This window comes from Sus scrofa, chromosome 2 (genome assembly GCF_000003025.6).
Source record: "Sus scrofa isolate TJ Tabasco breed Duroc chromosome 2, Sscrofa11.1, whole genome shotgun sequence".
Taxonomy (NCBI): Eukaryota; Metazoa; Chordata; class Mammalia; order Artiodactyla; family Suidae; genus Sus; species Sus scrofa.
The window spans coordinates 80,612,507-80,636,359 of record NC_010444.4 but is presented as its reverse complement, the minus strand read 5'-3'; the positions used below and the strand labels follow the sequence as shown (position 1 = coordinate 80,636,359).

General features: G+C 47.2%; 1 protein-coding gene across 1 annotated transcript in view; it reads right to left on the bottom strand.

The window, feature by feature from the left end:
- The window catches only part of LMAN2 (lectin, mannose binding 2), a 41,105-nt gene continuing 17,443 nt past the window's right edge, over positions 192-23,853 (bottom strand). The window contains exon 8 of the mRNA XM_013994865.2: positions 192-220. Within this exon, the coding sequence (XP_013850319.1) occupies positions 207-220 (14 nt within the window). The 3' untranslated portion in view covers positions 192-206. The remainder of the gene's footprint in view (positions 221-23,853) is intronic.

The following is a 23,853-nucleotide window of genomic DNA, read 5'->3' as shown; positions in this document are numbered from 1 at the left end:
ATGCTGTGTGCAGTTTGTAGAAGCTCCTGGTGTCTTAAGGTTGGTGCAACCTGATGCAGGCTTCTTCCTCCCACAGGGCCCCTGGTCGTCTTACTCGGAGTCCATGGGCCCTTCTTTAACGTGACTTTATAGCCTCCTGAAGAAGATGCAGTGACTTCTATGGGTAGCACCACGAGGTGTCGTCACACCTGAGGGGGCGGTGAAGCCTAAGGGTGGAGACCTGAAGATGAAAGCAGCTGTTACAGGGTGGAGCATTACCGCCAGACTGGGGCTGGGTCTGTGACCCGGAAAAGGAGAGGATGGAGAAGTAGGAACTAGATTCTTTTTTTTTTTTTTTTTTTTTTTTTTGCTTTTTAGGGCCACACCTGCGGCTTATGGAAGTTCCCTGGCTAGGGGTCAAATCAGAGCAATAGCTAGAGGCCTACATCACAGCCACAGCAAGGCAGCATCCTTAACCCACTGAGCAAGGTCAGGGATGGAACTTGCGTCCTCATGGATACTAGTTGGGCTCCTTAGTGCTAAGCCACAACAGGAAATCCCTAGATTCTTTAAAAAGAGACAGTCCTGGGTAAACACATAGCACATGGCAGTCAGTCCTCAGATCCTTGAGAAAAAAACTTTTTGTCTTTTTAGGGCCACACCTGCGGTATATGGAAGTTCCCAGGCTAGGGATCAAATTGAATTGGAACTGCGGCTGCCAGCCTACACCACAGCCACAGCAACTCAGGATCCAGGCCTCATCTGCAATCTACACCACATCTCTGGCAATGCCGCATCCTTAACCTACTGGGCCAGGGATCAAACCTGAGTCCTCGTGGGTACCAGTCAGTTTCATTACCAATGAGCCACAATGGAAACTCCACGAAAAAAACGTTTGAGTTTCTAAGGGTCATTCCCAGAGGAATTACTGATATGATCAAAGAACTGCTGCTTGGGACTGTCCACCCCTTCACCCACCCATTCACTCATGAAACATTTGCTAAGCACTTGCTGGACCCTAGGCACTGTACTGAGGCCTAGAAAATACAAGGATGGGCACAACCAGATATAGTCCACACCTCTGCAGAGCTCATAGGTGAGGGGGGAAGAGACACAGTCATCACACAGTAGAGATACACTTTGACAGGTCCTCACAGGAAAAATACAATGTAAGTGCATGTCCTTAGGAGCATTTGACCTAATCAGGAAGGTCAGAGAAGGTTTTTCTGGGGGAGGTGGGTGAGTAGGAGTTACCTACATTTAGTAGGAGGAGGAGGAACCGAGGAGCATTCCACAATGCAGAGTACTAACTACTATACGATCACGGCACACAGGCCAAGCGACAAGATTTCCAGATACATGAACAGCAGGTGCCAAGGCCCTGAGGCTGAAAGGAATGTGTGCAGATGGAAAGAAGCCCGATGCACGTGGCCAGTATAAAGCGATCCAAGAGCGTGGTGCAGGCTGACACTGGAGAGGCTGGCAGGGCCCAGAACAGGCCGATGGGTTCCCCAAACCCCCACCTCCAATTCATTATGCCTGAAGAAAGGTGTTACAAGACTTGTGAATGAATTTCCAATTTTATTTCACTAAAGGCAGCATCCACACAGTGGAGGCACAAACCCGGATCCAGGTAGCCCAGCCTCAGAGTAGGGGCAGGATGCAGAGAGTGGATACTCTGAAGGAGGAGAGTTCCCTGCAGAGGGAGGAAGGGAGCTCTTGAAGAGTTAGAGCCGTTCCAACTGGAGGTTGTGGAAGTGAGGCGGTGGGGCGGGGGGGAGCTGAGGACTTTCAACTCCATCCTAGGAGGGTAGGAGTCAAGCTATGGAACCATTATGGCCTCAGACCTCCCATGAAATGGGGCCAGGGCCCTGGCCAGAGGAAGAGAAAGCAGTCCCTCCCAGGGAGCAGGGCATGTGGGGAAAATGGGGCTCCTGCCCAAGCCCTTGGATGCCCTTCTGGGCCCTGCTGAGAAGGCACCATTGGGGCAGGACTGGGCAGAGACCTCCAGTGCTCCTGCCCCCTCAGCAGTGAGCAGTCTGAGAACCTCTGTCCCAGACCCCCAGGCCCTGCATGGTCCAGGCTGCATGCTGAAGCCCTGTAGACTCCCTGCGGGCTCCCCACCCCTCAGCCTTGCCCACCAAAGTCATTGTGGGTATGCTGCCTACATTTCAGTGCAGGTTCTGTCAGAAACCACTGGGCTCTGAGGGACAGAGCCTGCATCTGTCCTGAGTGGGAGGGGAGAAGGGAGTCCCCCACCCAGCCACCTTGCCCGGTTCAGCCCCAGGCTCTCCATCCTCTCCCACACTGTGAACAAGATGCCTGAGGAGATGGCTCCTGCTGTTCCCCAGATTCCTTTCACCTTCTTCCCTGCAGGGGAGAGCTGCACTGGGAGGGGAGGTGGGAGTTGGGGCCGAATGGAAAAGCAAGGATCTGCGCCACATCTGCCACCGAAACCACAGCTCACGGCAATGCCAGATCCTTAACCCGCTGAGCGAGGCTAGATATTGAACCTGCATTCTCAAGGTTACTAGTCGGATTTGTTACTGCTGAGCCATGACAAGAATGCCCAAACTTCCCTCTTCACATAAGGACACCAGTCACTGGATTAGGGCTCAATCTGACCTGGTTTTATAATTAATTGTATATATATATATATAATTAATTGTATATATATATAATTGTATATATAATTGTATATAATTGTATATATATATAATTAATTGTATCATAATAGTTGTTGTATGTCCTTGTTTGTTAATTCCAACATGGGGGGTTTTTTTTGGGGGGGACACGTCTATGGGTTCTGTTTTCTCTTTTTTTTTGCTTTTTAGGGCCGCTCTTGAGGCATATGGAGATTCCTAGGCTAGGAGTCTAATCGGAGCTACAGCTGCCGGCCTACACCACAGCCACAGCAACATCAAATCCGAGCCAAGTATGAGACCTACCTACGCCACAGCTCACAGCAATTCCAGATCCTTAACCCACTAAGTGAGGCCAGGGATCGAACCCACAACCTCATGGTTACTAGTCAGATTCGTTTCTGCTGCGCCACAACAGGAACTCCTTCCTTTTAACTCAATGAATTTTATTATATTTATAGTTGTACAGCCGTCATCATAACGCAGCAATGCTGTAGATATTTATGGTTAGTGTACTGATGTCCCTTTCATACCCCAGCACTAATTCGCTTCTGTGCCTTTCACAGTGTTGGTAGCTAAGGCTTTCTTTTGTGTGGTAAGCTGCCTCTGGTGCTTTTTTTTAATTTTTTTTTATTTTTTTAGGGCCGCATGGCGGCATATGTAGGTTCCCAGGCTAGGGGTCAAATTGGAGCTGCAGCTTCTGGCCTATGCTGCAGCCACAGCAACACCAGATCTGAGCCACGTCTGCAACCTACACCACAGCTTGAGGTAGCACCAGATCCTTTAACCCAGTGAGGGAAGCCAGGGATCAAACCCACGTCCTCACGAATACAAGTCGGGTTCATTACCACTGAGCCACGCCGGGAACTCCCTGTCTTCTCTTTCTTATAAAGCACATTTTCTTGCTTTTCATGTCTTATAATTTTTTATTGATTCTAGAATATAAAAGTGAGGGAAGGGAGCTCCCTGGTAGCTCAGAGGTTAAGGATCTGGTATTATCACTGCTGGGGTGTGGGTTCGATCCCTGGCCCAGGAACTTCCACATGCCACAGGCCTAGCCAGGGGAAAAAAAAAAAGGAAAGGAAAGGAAAGGGAAATATAATGGAGTATAACCATATCAAAGTAATATTGTTTTGTTCTGTTTATCTTCCTAAGAGTCCAAGACTTTACCTATCTGGTAATAAGAGGGAGAGGCTTATTCAGATTCCTCTTCACCTGAGCTTTGTGAGAAGTTTAACCAGCCATATAGTTAGAAGGGATACAGTCCACCCAAGACCACCGTCACTTCTGACACTAATTGCAAATTCAGGGGATTCTCCAAAACCACTGTTAGTGATGTTAATTTGCTCAGACCACAGAACCCACTCAAAGCATTACATCTGCTGTATAAATTATATTATACAGTTTCTTACAGGGAAAGAATACAGATTAAGATTGTCCAAGGGAAGAAGTTGATGAGTCTGGTATGAAAAGCGGAACCTCAGCTCCTTCTCCCTGTGTAGTCAGAACATGGCACTTCCCTGCTATCAGCATGTGACAATGTACACAGGGTACTGCACACTAGGAAGGTTAATCTTTTTTTTTTTTTTTTTTTTTGGCTGCCTCGAGGCTTATGGAGTTCCTGGGCCAGGGATCAGATCCCAGCCGCAGCTGTGACCAAAGCCACAGCTGCAGCAACACCAGGCCAGGGATCGAACCTGCATCCACTCCCAAGATGCCAATGATCCCACTGCACCACAGTGGGAACTCCAGGAGGTTATTGTGAGCCTCAGTATTCCATTTTGGGGGCTCGATTATGTAGACATGATTGATTGGTTGAGCTCAGTTTCCAGGTCAACTGATATGACCCAGAGCCTCACCCTAAATCACCTGTGTGGTGATTCTGGTGTGACCTGTCCCCACCCTAAGGTGCGGTCCCACCCAAAATTGTGCCTTATTCTCTGGCTAGCCCAAGGGAAAACATCTCCAGGACCTGAGGGCAAAAGTCAGACTTCTTTGGGGGCAAAGCTAAATTCTTTTTTTTTTTTTTTCTTTTTATAGCTGCACCCACGGTACATGGAGATTCCCAGGCTAGGGGTCAAATTGGAGCTGCGGTTGCCAACCCACACCACAGGCACAGCTACTCCAGATCTGAGCCGCAGCTTGGGGCAATGCTGGATCCTTAACCCACTAAGCAAGGCCAGGGATAGAACCTACATCCTCAAGGACACTATGTCAAGTTCTTAACTCGCTGAGCCACAACTGGAACTCCACAAAGTTAAATTCTTTAGGACACAGGTCACCTCTTGCCTTTGGCCAAGACTCTTAAAGCAAAATGATCCTGTTGCCCAACAATGGAGGGGCCAGTGTCCAGGTAGGGAGAGACTTAAAAAAAAAACTCACCTGTCTTATAAAGCCAGTATATACATTTTCATATTTGTGTACTAATTCAATTACTCATTTTCCCCTTTGCATCTTTTTTTTTTTTTTTCCTTTTTATGGCCACACCCATGACATGTGGAAGCTCCCAGTCTAGGGACTGAATCAGAGCCACAACTGCAGCAACACCAGACCTTTAACACACTGCCCTGGGTCAGGAATCAAACCCACCCACACCTCTAGAGCAACCCAAGCACTGCAATCGAATTCTTTTTTTTTTTTTTTTCTGTCTTTTTAGGGCCACACCTGCAGCATATGGAAATTCCCAGTTCAGGGGTCAAATTGGAGCTGCAGGTGCCAGCCTATACCACAGCGACAGCAACCAAGATCAGAGCCAAGTCTGAGACCTACACTACAGCTCATGGCAATGCTGGATCTTTAAACCACTGAGTGAGGCCAGGTAGCAAACCCACATCCTCATGGATCCTAGTCGGGTTTGTTAACTGCTGAGCCCCAAAGGGAACTCCTGTAGTCAGATTCTTAATCCACTGTGCCATGGCAGGAACTCCTCGCCTTTGTATCTTATGATAAACTTGTGCAGAACTATTTAGCAAAGAAATTAGTTGATCATTGGGTGAATCGAGTTCTCCCTCAGGCCTGTCATTTTCCACCTGTTTTACTTCCTGAGGGAGTTTTACCTCAACTTCCCAATACACCTGACTATGAATATCAGTATTTTAACAAGACCAGTGTTACACCCCATCGCAGTGTGGCAGGAGAGGAGACCTGAAGGCCTCTGGCACATGACCAGAGCCCCACTCAGCCATTAACAATTAGTCCAGGAGTTCCCGTCGTGGAGGAACAGAAATGAATCCAACTAGGAACCATGAGGTTTCAGGTTCAATCCCTCGCCTCACTCAGTGGGTTAAGGATCTGGTGTTGCCGTGAGTTGTGGTATAGGTCACAGACATGGCTCGGATCTGGCGTTGTGTGGCTGTGGTATAGGCTAGCAGCTGTAGCTCCAATTGCACCCCTAGCCTGGGAACCTCCATATGCCCCAGGTGTGGCCCTAAAAAAGCAAAAAAAAAAAAAAAAAAATTAGTCCAGTGGCAGAAATGTCTCCCAGAGTGATGATGTCATTCAGGCTTGCAGACTTCCGTTCAGTTTTTTTTAGGCTCCAAAAGCAGGAGTGGTCTCTACAACATATGTTGTCACACTTTCAGGCCTCTGGTATAATGGAGCTAAGAGATAATAACCTCTCACTCAGAGCCTATCTGGAGGCAGCAGTGTAACAATGGATTTCTCTCACTGCATTAACCATTCAACTTTACACTCAGCTACCATTCCTCCTCTCCATTCTTAACTCTAGCTTTCCCACTGTGGCAAAGGGTGCTGGGTTCAGCCTCTGTGCTGGCCCAGACTGCCAATAGAAATACATGTCTAGTCTAGCACCTGCCCTCCCTCAGGCCTCTGAGGGGTTGGGTTAAACAAATAGGTGCAGAGCTGGTGGGATGTCCTGATCATTAAGCAATAGAGCTGCATCCACTGTCAGCCCAAGTTCTGCCAGATGGGGTAAAACCACAACCCCAACCCATCAGACTCTTAGGAAGCCTGACATAAAGCCTGGAAGGTATAGTTACAGTTTCTTAGGGATCATCCCTGCTTCTGGCACCGGCAGGTGCAGCCCTGGTGCCAGGACCAACTCATCAGGTGGGACACAAAAGGCTGAGGTGATGGAAGGAAAGAGAAAAAAGTATAGTTATACCAGCATCCTTCCCAACCCCTCTACTGCAAATACCCACTCCCCAAAGCAGAGGACTTCATCTCATGAGCACCATCCATTGGCCCCCTCATTTGAGAGTGAGCACACACATTCATGATGGCATGTAAGCCAGCCCTTCACCCTTTATTTTCTTCGTTTTAGACAAAAAAAAAAAAAAAAAAAAAAAAAGGTTTCACACCGCTAATTAAGAGAGAAAAAAGCAAATCAAAACTACAATGTGTATCGCTACACACTGGTCAGAATGGCCACCATCAAAAAGTCTACAAATAATAAATGCTGGAAAGGATGTGGAAAAAAGGGGAACTTCCTACACTGTTGATGAGAATGTAAATTCTCTTGCTATGGAGAACAGTATGGAGGTTCCTTCAACAACTAAAAATAGAGTAGCCATATGATCCAACAATCCCACTCCTGGGCATCTATCCAGAAAAGACAAAAACTCCAATATGAAAAGACACACACGCCCCCAATGTTCACTGCGGCATTATTTACAAGAGCCAATACCTGGAAGCAACCTAAATGTTCACTGACAGAGGACTGGATAGAGAAAATGGATATACGTACAAGAGAATCCTACTCAGCCATAAAAAGATGAAATAAGGCCATTTGCAACACCAGGGATGAACTTAAGAGATTATCCTACTAATGAAGTAAGTCAGAAAGAGAAAGACAAGTATCATATGATATCACTTACATGTGGAATCTTAAAAAAGGCTACAAACTAACCTATTTATAAAACAGAAACAGACTCACAAGACAGAGAAAACAAACTTATGGTTATGAAAGGGGAAGGGGAGAAGGGATAAATTAGGAGTTTGGGGAGTTCCCATCGTGGCTCAGCAGAAACGAATCTGACTAGCATCCATAAGGACACAGGTTCGATCCCTGGCCTCATTCAGTGGGTTAAAGGATCGGCATTGCCATGAGCTGTGGTGTAGGTCGCAGACAAGGCTTAGATCTGGAGTTGTTGTGGCTGTGGCGTAGGCCGGCAGCTGTAGCTCCCATTAGACCCCTAGCCTGGGAACCTCCATAGGTTGGCTGCATGTGCAGCCCTAAAAAGCACACACAAACAAAGGAGTTTGGGAATATACACTACTATACATAAAACAGATAAATAAGGTCCTACTGTGTAGCACAGGGAACTACATTCAGTATCTTGTAATAACCCATAACAGAAAAGAATTTTTTAAAAGAACAGGTGTGTGTATGACTGAACCACTTTACCGTACACCTGAAACTAACACAATATTGTAAATCAACTGAGGTTCAATTTAAAAAAAGTTTCAATTGTCTATTTCTCCATCAAAGGAACTCTGAGGATGGTAGTTCTCTGCCCACTATTAGACATTATGGGCTATAAAATGCGTTCCTGGGAGTTCCTGTGTGGCTCAGCGGGTTGTCATTGCAGTGGCTCGGGTTGCTGCTGTGGTGCAGGTTGTTTTTTTGTTTGTTTGTTTGTTTTGTTTTGTCTTTTCTAGGGCCTCACCCGCAGCATATGGAGGTTCCCAGGCTAGGGGTCAAATCAGAGCTGTAGCTGCCTGCCTACGCCAGAGCTGCAGCAATGCCAGATCCAAGGCACACCTGCAACCTACACCACAGCTGGTGGCAACACCGGATCCTTAATCCACCAAGCGAGGCCAGGGATTAAACCCGCAACCTCAAGGTTCCTAGTCAGATTCGTTAACACTGAGCCACAACGGGAACTCCTGTGGTGCAAGTTTGATCCTTGGCCAAAGAACTTCCACATGCTGTGGACAAAGCCAAAAAAAAAAGTGTTCCTTCGTCTGAGGACATGGGACCTGGCAGTCCAAATCATTCTAGTATCTTCTGTTTCAGTCCTTTTATTATAGCCTGAGCATTTCCAGAGCTCAGTGCAGAATAACTGTCTGCTCCTGTCAGGACCCGTTTGTCCCCCGATTCCAGGTTTACCCGCATCAGCCTGACTTAACAGCTACACATGAGGCCTCCCCGGGAAGTTTGTCTTTAGCCTCTGTCTCTCCTGTTGGCAGACAGTCCTGGTTTGCATTCTGTGCCCCAGAGGGTGCAAAAGGACTGAGTGCAGACACAGCCCAGCTCTGCATGGCCGCAGCCCCAGTGTTCACATGTTTCACATACCCAGGTGGCCACCTCAGGTGAGCAAAACCAGGAAACCTACTCGTTAATTCAAATCTTCTTCTAAATCTAGAAGGGACTCTTCTGATGAGTGTCACATTTCCTTAAATGCACCCCTCAGATTCCCACAGTGGTTTCCATAGCACAGTGCCCCAGAGAGGCATCCTGTTCACAGGCCAGTTTTCTATTGCCCTCTGCTGGGCCACATGGCTAGGCCACTAGCCACTGTCTGTGAATTGGTAAAAACCCAAATATAGGGGGTTTGGGGGGGACCATGCCCAGAGCATGTAAAAGTTCCCTGGGCCAGGGATCAAACCCATGCCATAGCAGTATCCAGAGTCACAGCAGTGATAACACCAAGTCCTTAACTGATAGGCCACCAGGAAATTCCTATAGGGGCTTTTAACCATTGTTCAATTCTTCCATGACTGCTAGGAAAGATGCAATCTGGCCCCCTAAGCTGATTTGTTTTTACCTTCTCCTATCAGAGTGGCAAGCTTCCAAACAGGAAGCTGTCTGTCCACTCCCTGCAGAACTGCAGTCCATTAACCAAGCAGCTCTTTGTTGATCGGCCAGGCGGTGGGGGGGGTGGGTAGCTGTTCATAGGGCACCTGCCCAATTAGCCCTGTGGCTGCAGGATCCAGCAGCTCCTCAGATAGTTCCAGAGTTAGCCCTGGGGGAAAAGAATGAGTACTGCCACTCCTTCACAGGTAGCACATTCCTGTATAAACCATTTCCACTCTCCTGGGCACGAGCCTCCCGATCACAGCATTTCTCCAACATCACTCATAGCACTGTGGGTACTTCCATTTTCAAAGTTATTTTATGTCTTTCAGTCACTGGGGAATTTTCAAAATCCAATAGCAAGCTGGTTAGTACTCATTTTCTCTCAAAGAGAATTTTCTGGTCTCATATCTCAGAAGTTGCCACTAGATGGCACTCACAGGCTTTTGCCTTCAGCTCCAGTCTGCACTCCACACCGGGCTGTCCTAGAGCAAATTAACCTGTACAGGCTCAGGCAATCTCACTGGTTCCCATCTAGCACGTCCAATCAGCACTGGAAGGGCAGACTTCCACGCCTTCTCTTGTACAATGCTTATGGGGAAGCCTTCCCCAATCAGACACAAAGTCCACCCCCACAATATATTCAGGTAAAACAGATGCAATCACTTCACAAAGTTGGTTCTAACTTTCCAATTTTCATCCAAACTTTCTTCATCCCGTCGACCCCTGCATTCCTATATCCTCCCAATCCAGCTGTAGCACCATTGGGACTTCGTGTACAGATTCTGGAATTACGGTGCATGGGGGTCCTGTAGCAAGGAGTCCCAGCAAAGTCTCTTCTGCATCCTCTGACCATTTTACTCACTCAAGTTCACATGGCCTTAAGTCCCCAGTAGTAGTCTGTCCTTATCTTGATTATAGTGCAGGACCATTGCCCCAAGTAACTAGAGGCCTCTAGCCACCTTTGCCTTCCAGCTTTTTAAATTCCTCCAAATGAGGGTAAATCGACTTGCTGAGGGCCCTTCAATATTGGGATTCTCATCAGTCCACAAAACTTCCAAGAGTGCTGGATTATGACCTATGTTTTGACCCCATAAACGTCTGCCTTATTATCCCATTTCTTCTTTTTTTTTTTTTTTTTTTTTTTTTGTCTTTTTGTCTTTTGTCTTTTGTTGTTGTTATTGTTGCTATTTCTTGGGCCGCTCCCGCGACATATGGAGGTTCCCAGGCTAGGGGTTGAATCGGAGATGTAGCCACCGGCCTAGGCCAGAGCCACAGCAACGCGGGATCCGAGCCGCGTCTGCAACCTACACCACAGCTCACGGCAGCGCCGGATCGTTAACCCACTGAGCAAAGGCAGGGACCAAACCCGCAACCTCATGGTTCCTAGTCGGATTCGTTAACCACTGCGCCATGACGGGAACTCCCCATTTCTTCTTTTTCTTTTTTTGGCCACATCCACGACATGAAGAGGTTCCTGGGCCAGGAATCAAACCTGCACCAGAGCAGTAACCAGAGCCGCAGCTGTGACACCAGATCCTTAACCCACTGCACCACAAGGGAACCCCCATCCCATTTCTTTTTTTTGTTTTTTTTGTTGTTGTTGTTTTGTTTTTTTTTTGTCTTTTTGCTATTTCTTGGGCCCCTGCAGCATATGGAGGTTCCCAGGCTAGAGGTCTAATCGGAGCTGTAGCCACCGGCCTACGCCAGAGCCACAGCAACGCGGGATCTGAGCCGCGTCTGCAACCTACACCACAGCTCACGGCAACGCCGGATCGTTAACCCACTGAGCAAGGGCAGGGACCGAACCCGCAACCTCATGGTTCCTAGTCGGATTCATTAACCACTGCGCCACGATGGGAACTCCCCATTTCTTAATAATCATGGAAAGATTTGCATGCCGCTGGAATGAGCCCCACGATCCTCCTTTTCTTTCCCTTGCTCTCTCATGACTCATTCCACTGTTTGTTGTTTCAGCATCACTTTTCCCTTTCATAGTGGCCCTGAGACTAGTGTTTAGCATAGACCAAGTGTGGCCCAATCTCAGGATCTTCAGGATCTGCCCCAACATTCCCTCTTGGTTTTTTGTTTGTTTGTTTGCTTTTTAGGGCCACACCCATGGCATATGGAAGTTCCCAGGCTAGGGGTGGAATCAGAGCTACAGCGCCGGTCTACGCCACAGCCACAGGCACAGCAACACAGAATCCGAGCTACATCTGCGACCTACACCATAGCTCATGGCAATGCCGTATCCTTAACCCACTGAGAAAGGTCCTGGGATCAAACCTGCATCCTCATAGATACTAGTCAGGTTTGTTACTGCTGAGCCACAATGGGAACTCCGCTCTCTTGCTTTCATTTTAGCTGTTACAGATAACAATAACCAAGGGAGAATGTCTTTTACTTACTTCTTATAACTCTGAATTTCCTTATGCATCCAGTGAACCAACTTCTTGGCAGCTGATTCTGTCTTTTTTTTTTTTTTTTTTTTTCTTTCTGCTTTTTAAGGCCGCACCTGAGGCATATGGAAGTTCCCAGGCTAGATGTCGAATCAGAGCTCCAGCCTACAGCCACAGCCACAGCAACACAGGATCCGAGCCAAGTCTGTGACCTAAACCACAGCTCGTGGCAATGCCAGATCCTTAACCCATTGAACGAGGCCAGGGAGCTAACCCGCAACCTTATGGTTCCCAGTCGGATTCGTTTCCACTGTGCCAAAACAGGAACTCCTGATTCTGTCATTTCTAAATTTCATTATTGACTTTTGCCTTCAGTAACAAATCACAGTGCAGTTTTGCACTATAGTGAGCCCAAAGGCCCTGAAGGAATCAAAGCTTCATCTTACCTCACGTGCTCATCCAATTCCCAGAGACAGCAAGTGACTCACCCACCAGCACACTTTTCATACTCCAACCAACCCAGAGCCCACACCACCACCCTCACAATCTGGGTCACTCTCCCCCTATCCTAATCACCCCAGAGCCAGTTCCCACACAGCTTGGGTCAGCCCCTATATCCCGATGAAACTATTCCAATTAGCCAATTCTAAGCCTCATTACCATGCCTCACACATTCCCTCCTGCAGAAACCACAATAAAGACTCTTGCCAACACTTCCTCCTCTTCCTCCCTCTCTCTGCCTCCTGACTAACCCTGGTACTTCCCCATGTGGCCCTTCATGGCCTGGCATCTCTCCAGTTTTTAGGGAACTGTGAGTATCAACTTCTTCCTTTATGGCCATCATTTCTGTGTCTGTGTGTCTTACCAAATCTGATGAAAACAAATCTCAGGAACCTTTACAGCAATTGGCACAGTGAGCGGGAATGGTTACAAACTGCTCTTTGCTTACTAAGGGATCCACCAGACAGCACCCATGGCCAGGAGCCTGCCCTGTGCTGGCTTCTGCCTCAGGTTGCTTTTTGCAGGGTGTTGCTACGTATTCCCAACCTAAACTTTGCATGCTGAAAACTAAGTCCTCCTCAAGCTGCTGCATAGGCCACAGAATCAAGTGTCTGGGACTGAGTGCCCACGGGCACTCAACATCTTTCTCCAAGCAGGTGAAGCGTCGGGTCCAGGACAGAGTGCCTGGGGTGTATATGGAACCAGATACATCAGCTTCTCAAAAAGGAGTGACTACCTTCCTGGTGCCATGGGACAAGTCTGATCTGATCCATGGGCTGGGCAGCATTGACCATGGGTGGGGCCAACTGAGTCATTTATAGAAAATGCCTACTGGAGTTCCCGTGGTGGCCAGGCAGGTTAAGGACCCAACTAGCATCCATGAGGACATGTGTTTGATCCCTGGCCCCATTCAGTGGGTTAAGGATATGATGTTGCTGCAAGCTGTGGCATGGGTCGCAGATATGGCTTGAACCTGGCGTTGCTGTGGCTGTGGTGTAGGCCGGCCGCTGCAGCCCCAATTTGACCCCTAGCCCAGGAACTTCCAAATGTCGCAGGTGCGGCCCTAAACAGCAAAAAGAAAAAAGAAAAAAGAAAAAAAAGTGCCTATGGTCTAGGATGTTATGTGCTCCTGGGGCACCTGATAAACCACCTCCCTTTCTACCTCTGAGCTTTGCAGAGTCAAAACTCTGGCCTGTCCTGCGGAGAAGTGGGAGATTCTCCACCTACACACTCCCGTCTGCATCACAGGCCATTCATGGGCATAAGGGTATCCTCCTCAGGACGTCCTGTAAATGTCATTGCTTGGGTTGCAAAACCTCTCTGCCGCTGTCTGCTTACTACTGCGGCCATTTGTCCTCTGACCCAATGGGCTCTCAGGGCCCATCCCTGGAGACCAGTGGCTCAACATTTAACAGGGGAAAGGACAGGAACATCTGGGTCCAGCTCTCCCAGAACCCCGAGGACGGGGTCCAAGTTATGTTCACAGGCAGCAAGCCTGACCCGAGAAAGGTGTGATTACCAGAAGTCCAGATGGCTCAGAAATGAGTATTTGGGTTACACCACCAGGTAAGCCTCAAGATCTGCTAAGGCTATGGCTGAGGATGAAGACAGTTTAGAATGGATACAAGTCAACAAACAACAAATGCTAGAGAGGGTGTGGAGAAAAGGGTACCCTCCTACACTGCTGGTGGGAATGTAAATTGGTACAACCACTATGAAAAACAGTATGGAGATACCTCAGAAAACTAAACACGAAACTATCATACAATCTAGCAACCCGACTCTTGGGCATACATCTGGACAAAACATTCCTTGAAAAAGACACACGTACCTGTATGTTCATTGTAGCACTATCTGTGATAGCCAAAACATGGCAACAACCTGAATGTCCATCAACAGATGAATGGATTAAGAAGATGCAGTGTACACACACACACACACACACACACACAATGGAATACTACTCAGCCACAAAAAGAACAAAATAATGCCATCTGCAGCAACATGGATGGAACGAGAGACTCTCATACTAAGTGAATTAAGTCAGAAAGAGAAAGACAAATACCATATGATGTCACTTATATTTGGAATCTAACATAAGGCACAAATGAAGCTTTCCACAGAAAAGAAACTCATGGACATGGAGAACAGACTTGTGGTTGCCAAGGGGGAGGAGAAGGGAGTGGGATGGACTGGGAGTCTGGGGTTATCAGATGCAAACTATCACATTTGGAGTGCATAAGCAATGAGATCCTGCTGTATAGCACTGGGACCTATATCTAGTCACTTATGATAGAACATGATAGAGAATAATGTGAGAACAAGAACGTATATATATATATGTGTGAATGGGCCACTCTGCTGTACAGCAGAAATTGACAGAACACTGTAAACCAGCTATAATGGAAAAAATAAAAATCATTAAAAAAAAAAGAGTTCCCGTCGTGGCTCAGTGGTTAACGAATCCGACTAGGAACCATGAGGTTACGGGTTAGGTCCCTGCCCTTGCTCAGTGGGTTAATGATCCGGCGCTGCCGTGAGCTGTGGTGTAGGTTGCAGACGCGGCTCGGATCCCGCGTTGCTGTGGCTCTGGCGTAGGCCGGTGGCTACAGCTCTGATTCGACCCCTAGCCTGGGAACCTCCATATGCCTCGGAGCGGCCCAAAGAAATAGCAAAAAGACAATAAATAAATAAATAAAAATTAAAAAAAAAAAAAAAAAAGATCTGGTGTGGTCATTTCAGCGGCTGGGTTGCTGCTATGGCACAGGTTTGACCCCTGGCCCTTGGACTTCCACATGCTGTGGGCGTGGCCAAAACAAAAGAATGGATACCAGAAGATGAGGGTGGAAGCCAGCTGTGGCCCTGAGACCAACTGCAGCAATGGTGACTACAGTTTGTCTCATAAACCTTCCTTTTCTAAATTACTTTCCTGCCTTTTTTTTTTTTTTTTTTTGACTTTTTGCCATTTCTTGAACTGCTCCCGAGGCATATGGAGGTTCCCAGGCTAGAGGTCTAATCGGAGCTGTAGCTGCTGGCCTACACCACAGCCACAGCAACGTGGGATCTTAGCTGCGTCTGCAACCTACTCTCACAGCTCACGGCAATGCTAGATCCTTAACTCACTGAGCAAGGCCAGGGATCGAACCCGCAACCTTATGGTTCCTAGTCGGATTTGTTAACCAGAGCCATGACAGGAACTCCTCCTACTTGTCTTAACAAGAGGCCAAGAGAAGCGATAGAAGAAGTCTTCCTGAGGCTGCAGATCTGTGTGGTGTGACAGGTGGAGTGTGGAGGCTGTCAATGTGTGCTGGTTGGAAGGCGTGAACATGGCCCAGCCTTGTACCCCCCAGACCTACCACTGTGCCTTCCCTAAGGCCACATGTCCCTGAGCCAAAGCCTGAGCACAAGGTAGGTTAGGAAGGCAGCCCACTTGGGCAAGAGGTAGCAGTCTTGGAGTTCCCGGCAGCTGAAGCTCCGATTCAACCCCTAGCCTGGGAACCTCCATATGCCAAGGGTGCAGCCCTAAAAAGGAAAAAAAAAATAAGGGAGGTGGGAATCTCTCTTTGGCTTGAGAACTCTTGCAGTGCTGGACTGAACCTCTCTTGGAACCAGGCTGCAGTCTGACTTTCCCACGTGGTTCTTCATCCTTCCTTCCCTCAGGGATCGAACCCAAAACCTCATGGTTCCTAGTCAGATTCGTTAACCACTGAGCCATGATGGGAACTACTCAGTGTAAAGTTTAGACTCTCTAACCTCAATGATACCTAAGAAAGTTTAAAACTTCTAATGCTTTTTGGCATATAGGGTTCTTGGGTTTTTTTTTTCTTTTTTGCTATTGTTATTGTTATGTTATCTCTTCTGATTGTTGCTGGTGTTGAGAAATGATTTTGACATTTAGAAATTGATCTTGTATCTGGAAATTCTGTATTTTATTTTTTCCATATTGTTGATCAAATCATTTGCAAATAATGACATTTTGTCTTTTCCTTTCCTTTTTTTGCTTTTTAGGGCCACACCCCTGGCATATGGAGGTTCCCAGGCTAGGGGTTGAATCGGAGCTGCAGCTGCCTGCCTATGCCACAGCCACAACGCCAGATCTGAGCCACATCCTCGACTTACAACGCAGCTTGTGGCAACACCAGCTCCTTAACCCACTGAGCAAGGCCAGAGATCAAACCTGCACCCTCTTGGACACTATGCCAAGTTCTTAACCTGCTGAACCACAACAGGAACCCCTGTTGCTGGCTTTGAAGATGGAGAAAGCAGGTTGTGACCCAGGGAATAGGGGTGGCCTCCAGAAGCAGGGGACCACCCACAGGAGACAGCCAGCAAGCAAACAGGGACTCAGCCCTACGGCCACAAGGAAGCAAATTCTGCCAGCAATCTGGATGAGCAAGCACAGGACTCTCCCCCAGAGCCTCCAGAAGACCATGGTCCTGGTGACGCCTTGATGTCAGTAGGTGGAGGCCCAGCTTGGGCTTTTGACCTACCCAACTGGAAGAAATAAACTGGTGTTGTTTAAGCCACTACGTCAGCAGGCATTTGTTATGGCAGCAACAGAAAACAGGTTCATGGACCAAACTATAACCTCACAAATCTATTCAATCTGTTTCTCCAAGCATATCATACAGATTATTTCTTTTCTTTATTTTTATGGGCAGTACCCGCGGCCTAGAGAAATTACCAGACCAGGAGTCAAATCCGAGCTCCAGCTGCAACCTATACCATAGCTCACAGTAACGCCAGATCCTTAACCCATTGAGCCGGGCCAGGGATTGGACCTACAACCTCATGGACACTATGTCAGGTTCTTAACCTGCTAAGCCACAATGGGAACTCCTCATACAGACTATTTCTAAGGTCATCTTGTTACGTAAATATGCCTTAATAAATCTTAAAGCCAAATATATTTGGAATGTATTTTCCTTAACCTAACACATTTCTCCTCTCAAACTTTCTGCCCCCAGGATATGATGCTGCCCCAAAGTCTACCCTGGCTCGAGCCCCAAACCTGAATCCTGTGTCATTCTGCTCCCATCTGGGCCAGGTGCTCCCAGGCCTCTGCCTCTTTGTGAGCTCCATCCTCCTGCTACTATGCTCCTGGGTTGGAAGAAACAACTGGAAGAGTTTAAAAAGTGGTTCCCTGGGCCGGGCAAATGGGAACCATAGGACTAATGCTTTTCATTCCAGAGAGAAAAGCTTCTCTTAAGACTTTTTCCAGAACAAAGTACAAAGACAAGGGTTACAGAGGCCAAAAGATCAAAAATCAAAATCCACACAGAAGACTGAATGGGCCATTTAGTGAGGCCCATGGGTGGTCTATTCAGGACAGCTGGGTGCAGCTTGGGCTGGTTACTGATCTGTGAACTTGCGGTTTTTCTAAGGACTATGTTGGTCAATCTCATCTATTACATTTTGGGTTTTCTGGGAGCTGTGCCCCTGTACTGTTTGTTCTCTCCTGAAGGTGGCAGAGCCAACCCAGAGCAGCGAACCAAAACAAAGATGGGGTCCAACACTTGCTATGGTCAGGGCCTTCCTTGGTTTCCCCCTTTTGGCCATACTCTGCTTTTGGCAGGGATGGGAACATATATTAAGTGCTGGGGTTTAGGTTGTTTTTTTTGTGTTTTGTTTTGGTTTTGGTTTTTTTTTTTGCTTTTTAGGGCCACACCCATGACATATGGAGGTTCCCAAGACTACACCACAGCTCAAGACAACGCCAGATCCTTAACCCACTCACTGAGCGAGGCCAGGGATCGAACCCACAACCTCATGGTTCCCAGACAGATTCGTTTCTGCTGCGCCACAATGGGTACTCCTAGGTTGGTCTCAAATGGGTTTCTAGGCTGGGTCCTCCCCATCCCTGAAAAGCTCTGGCTGCAGTCAGGGCTTGTGTGCAAGTGGCTTCTTTTTTTCTTTTTCTTTTTTTTTTTAAGGCCGAACCCTCAGCATATGTAAGTCCTCGGTATGTGGGGTCAAATCAGAGCTACAGCTGCCGGCCTATGCCACAGCCACAGCCATGCAGGATCTGAGTAGCATCTGTGATCTACATCACAGCTCACAGCAACGCTGGGTCCTTAACGCACTGAGCGAGGCCAGATATCGAAACTGCATCCTCGCAGAGACTATGTCGGGTCCTTAACCCACTGAGCCACAACGGGAACTCTTTGAACTTACATAATGACCTTAATGTGCAGTGCTATTGGGGATGTCTTCCCTATGGTGGTGGAACAAAAGTTGTTCTTTAATACTTAGGGCCTCAATGGGCAGCTGACAAAACTCGACCTTGGCACTGAGGCTGGGGCTTGTTAAAGCCCCCACAGTCGTAGTTTTTCCAACTTCCATCAAGCTGGAGTATTTTCTAAGGTTCCTCCACCTTAAGTTCAGGAAGCAAGGGCTATCACGCTAGTCTCTACCGGCTATCATGGGCATAACCTTTCACTGGAGGGGCATCATCTTTCTTGGGCTCCCAAAGTTCACCACTGAGCCCAACTTTCAGGAGGTGACCTCCTTACTGCCCATAGCCTGGGACCTCACAGGCCATCAAAGCAGCAGTAGGCCAGTTTCTTGAGGCACTTTGCAGGCACCTTCTCCACAGGTGCGCCTAGGGAGGGCATCCAGCCTTGGGAGAGTGGGACATGGCTGGGCACAGCGTGGTCACCAGTCCTGTCTATCCAGCGACATCCTGTAGGAAGGAGGGCAGACTGAGTGGGCCCATGCCAACAGTTACAGCACAATGCCAACAAAGCCAGGTCATTTGTTTGGAGGTTTCTCAAAAAGTTAAACACAAAATTACCATAGAACTCCTAGTTAAACACCTCAAAAGAACAGAAGGCAAGGACTCAACCAGGTACTTGCCACCCACGTTCAGTGCAGCATTATTCACAACCACCGAAAGGTGGAAACAACCCAAGTGTCCATCAGCAGATGAATAGACAAAATGTGGTCCATCCATAAAATGGAGCATTACTTGGTCATCATATTCTTTTATTTGTTTTTGGGGGGTGCACCAGAGGCATACGGAAGTTGCCAGGCCTATGGGTTGAATCGGAGCTGCAGCCACCAGCCTATACCACAACCACAGTCACGCCATATCCAAGCAGCATCCACCTACACCAAAGTTCACGGCAACACCACATCCTTAACCCACTGAGCAAGGCCAGGGATCAAACCTGCGTCCTCATGGATGCTAGTCAGATTCATTTCCACTGAGCCACGTCAGGAACTCTCCCGGTCATCATATTCTGACTTGTTAACTTTTTTTAAAAAATAGTTGATTTACAATGTTCTGTCAATTTCTACTGTGCAGCAAGGTGACCCAATTATACAAAAATATACATTCTTTTCTTCACATTATCCTCCATCATGTTCCATCACAACTGACTAGATATAGTTTCCTGTGCTACACAGCAGGACCTCATTGCTTATCCACTCCAAATGCAACAGTTTACATCTACTAACCCCAAACTCCCAGTCCATCCCACTCCCTCCCCCACCCCCCCGGCAACCACAAGTCTGTTCTCCATGTCCATGAGTTTGTTTCTTTACTATAGATAGGTTCATTTGTGCCGTATATTAGATTCCAGATATAAGGGATATCATGTGGTATTTGCCCTTCTCTTTCTGGCTTACTTAGTATGAGTCTCCAGTTTCAGCCCTGATGATACTTGTTAACATTGATGACACTGAAAGCCTAACCCTAACCCTAAAAATATGTGAAATGAAATAAGCCAGACCAAAAAGGACAAATTGCATATGATTCCACTAAATGTGGTATCTAGAACAGGCAAATTCAGAGAGAGAAAGTAGAACACAGAGTCCTAGGGGCTAAAGTAGGGGGAAAAGAGGAGTTACTGTTCACTGAGTGCAGAGTTTCAGTTTGGGATGATGAAAAAGTTCTGGAGATGGACGGTGGTGATGGCTGCATAACATTGTGAATGCACAGCTTACTTTTTTTTCCTGGCACCCAAGGCATGTGTAAGTTCTGGGGCCAGGTATTGAACCTGTGCCATAGCAGCAACCCAAGCCACTGCAGTGACAACGCTGAGTTCACAAGTCTTGAATGCACAACTTAATGCCACTGAGCTGTACACTGAAAAATGGTTAAAATGGTCAATTAAATGTTACGCACATTTTTTAAATTTTTTTGCTTTTTAGGACTGCACCTGCAGCACATGGAGGTTCCCAGGCTAGGGGTCTAATCGAGCTGTAGCCGCCAGCCTACAACAGAGCCACAGCAACACTAGATCCAAGGCACATCTGCAACCTACACCACAGCTCACGGCAATGCCAGATCCTTAACTGACTGAGTGAGGCCAGGGATTGAACCTGCAACCTCATGACTCCTAGTCAGATTTGTTTCCGCTGCACCATGACGGGAACTCCTATACATTTTCAAAAAATTTTTTAAGTAAAGTGACTTAACATTTGACCACTAACTTGGGTAGTTTTATTGATAAGGCAAGTCAATATGTCATATTTTCAAAGAATCGGTATCTTATTTTGATCTCCCCTGATAATTTATTAGCCTGTAATCTATATGACCTCCCAATGGATAGTCTTCCTTAGTACTGATTGTTTTCATTTAGAACAATATATCATTCAAAGATTGCCTCATTCCAGTTTGTACAAGGACAGCCTGGTAAACTAAAAACTCGAGCTAGGCAAGAGAAAAGGTCAAGTGCTTTGTACAAATAAAAATATATCAAAAATACCAACAGTGGGAGTTCCCATTGTGGCGCAGCGGAAACAAATCTGACTAGGAACCATGAGGTTACGGGTTCGATCCCTGGCTTTGCTCAGTGGGTTAAGGATCATGAGTTGCTGTGAGCTGTGGTGTAGGTCGCAGACACAGCTCAGATCCTGCGTTGCTGTGACTCTGGGGTAGGCCAGCAGCAACAGCTCTGATTAGACCCCTACCCTGGGAACCTCCATATGCTGTGGGTGAGGCCCAGAAAAGACAACAAATAAATAAATAAATAAAAATAAAGGTCAGAAGACAAAGGAAAAAAAAAAAAAAACCCAACAGTAGAGTTTATAGCTCTGCAAAAACAAATCTGACTAGTATCCATGAGGACGCAGGTTCGATCCCTGGGCTCAATCAGTGGGTTAGGAATCCAGCATTGCCGTGAGCTATGGTGTAGGGCACAAATGTGGCTCGAATCCAGTGTTGTTGTGGCTGTGGTATAAGCCGGCAGCTGTAGCTCTGATGAGACCCCTAGCCTGGGAATCTCCATATGCCGCAGGTGCAGCCCTAAAAAGCAAAAAAAGGAAAAAAAAGAAAAAAAAAAAAAAAAAACCAACAGTGGAGTTCCCTGGTAGCTCAGCAGGTTAAGGATCTGGTGTTTGTCACTGCTGTGGTGCAGGTCACTGTTGTGGCCTGGGTTCAACTCCTGGCCTGGGAACTTCCAAACACTGTGGGTGCAGCCAATAAAAAATAAATAAAGCATTAGGCACCTAAAATTAACTGATTTAAAAGAAAAATACCAACAGTACTCTAGGAGTTCCTGTTGTGGCATAGTGGAAATGAATCCGACTAGGAGCCATGAGGTTGCAGGTTTGATCCCTTGCCTAGCTCAGTGGGTTAAGGATCCAGCATTACCCATGAGCTGTGGGGTAGGTCGCAGATGCAGCTTAGATCCGGAGTTGCTGTGGCTGTGGCATAGGCTGACAGCTGTAGCTCCAATTGGGCTCTTAGCCTAGGCACCTCCATATGCCATGGGTGCAGCCCTAAAAAAAAAAAAAGTACTCTAAAAATTACTTCAACTGAGTTTTCTCATTGTTCATCACACAAACCACAAAAACTATAGATTATCTGAGCAACAGAATAAGGCTGATCTAACACAGACATATCAAGCTCCACTTCTAAAAACAAACCGTACAATCCCAATACACAGGCCTATTTCCAGAAGTGGACTACTATTTTACACCACAAGGAAAAGCACAGCTGATCATCTGCAGAATACAAACCAGACCCTGAGGGAAGGCACATGTGTCTACATCTCCTCTTTCCAAAAACCCCATTAAAATCAATAAAAAGCAAGGAGTTCCCATTGTGGAGCAGTGGAAACGAATCCAACTAGCATCCACGAGGACGCCCCTGGCCTCGCTCAGTGGGTTAAAGACCCTGAGTTGCTGTGGCTGTGGTGTACGTTGGCAGCTGCAGCTTCAACTTGACCCCTAGCCTGAGAACTTCCATATGCCATGGGTGCAGCCCTAAAAAGCAAAAAAAAAAGGGAAAAAAGATCACTAGAAAACACACACAGTGTTCAAATCCCATAATTTTGAGCAAAATTTCCAGAAACTGTACTGTCAGATCCCATAATTTGAAAGTTCCACAAATTCAGTACAGATTAACAGAAAAATGAAAGCAAAAAAAAAAAAAAAAAACCAAACCCCAAAACCCACCGGATGACCCTGCTCAGAAGTAAAGCACAATGCCCAGGAATTTGGTAGCAAATGACTCAAGTGGACAGCACTCAAGGAAAGAGAACTGAAATAAGACACCAGTGTTCATCTGTGTGGTCTGGGGTGGTGGCCATGAAATTTGCTCTACAAATAGTCAGCAGATCCTGGGGTGGACCAGAGTAGGGAGAACGGCAAGCATTCCGGGGAATAGAAGCGTTAGCGCTGAAAAGCTTCAAGGAAATAGAAAAGGCGCAGGGAACAGAAGCAGACAGGCTGGGTTCTGCCCCCGAACCTTTGGGAAGGCTCGTGGGACAGCCAGGAGAGCTGCCCCAACACCACCTGTATGCAGGATGGGGGTGTCACAGGGATTAAAAATTCACAAGTCTTTTTTAATGTTTTTTTCTTTTTAGGGTCGTACATGGTGGCATATGGAAGTTGCCACTCTAGGGATTGAATAAGAACTATAGCCGCTGGCCTACACCACAGCCACAGCAATGCCAGACCCTTAACCCACTGAGCGTGGCCAGGGATCGAACCCCCATCCTCATGGACACTATATCGGGTTCTTAACCACAGAACCACAACAGAAAACTCCAACGTGAAAATAATTTATAACAACACTAACAGTTACTCCGGGCTCAGTCTGTGGCAGACAGACATCACTTCGTGTGATGAGTTCACTACTCTCAGCAATCCTAAGGCAGATGCTAACATGAGCCCCTATTTAAGATGACACCAAGGAGCTTCCTGGTGGTTCAGTAAGTTAAGAATCTGGTGTCCTGCTGTGGCTCAGGCTACTGCTGTATCATGAGTTTGCTCCCTGGCCCAGAAACTTCTGCAGCCTGTAGGGAAGCCCCCTACCCCTCAAAAAAGATGACACCAAGACACATAGGAGCTGAACTTGGTCTCTTCCTTTCCCACATCTGGAAAAGGATGGAGGAAGGATTCAAGCACAGCCAGATGTCTAACCACAGCACTGTCATGATCTCAATCTATCTAAAATTTCATGTAACTCCCCCAGAATTTAGATTCTAGAAAAATCTGTGCCTGGGAAGAGAATGAGGCCCTAGAGACCTGCCTCCAAGCCAGGAGGGCAAAGAGCCAAGACCTGGGCAGTTGGCACAGGTGCAAGGCCACCCTGGGCTAGAGGGGAAGCACCCAGGAAAGGAGA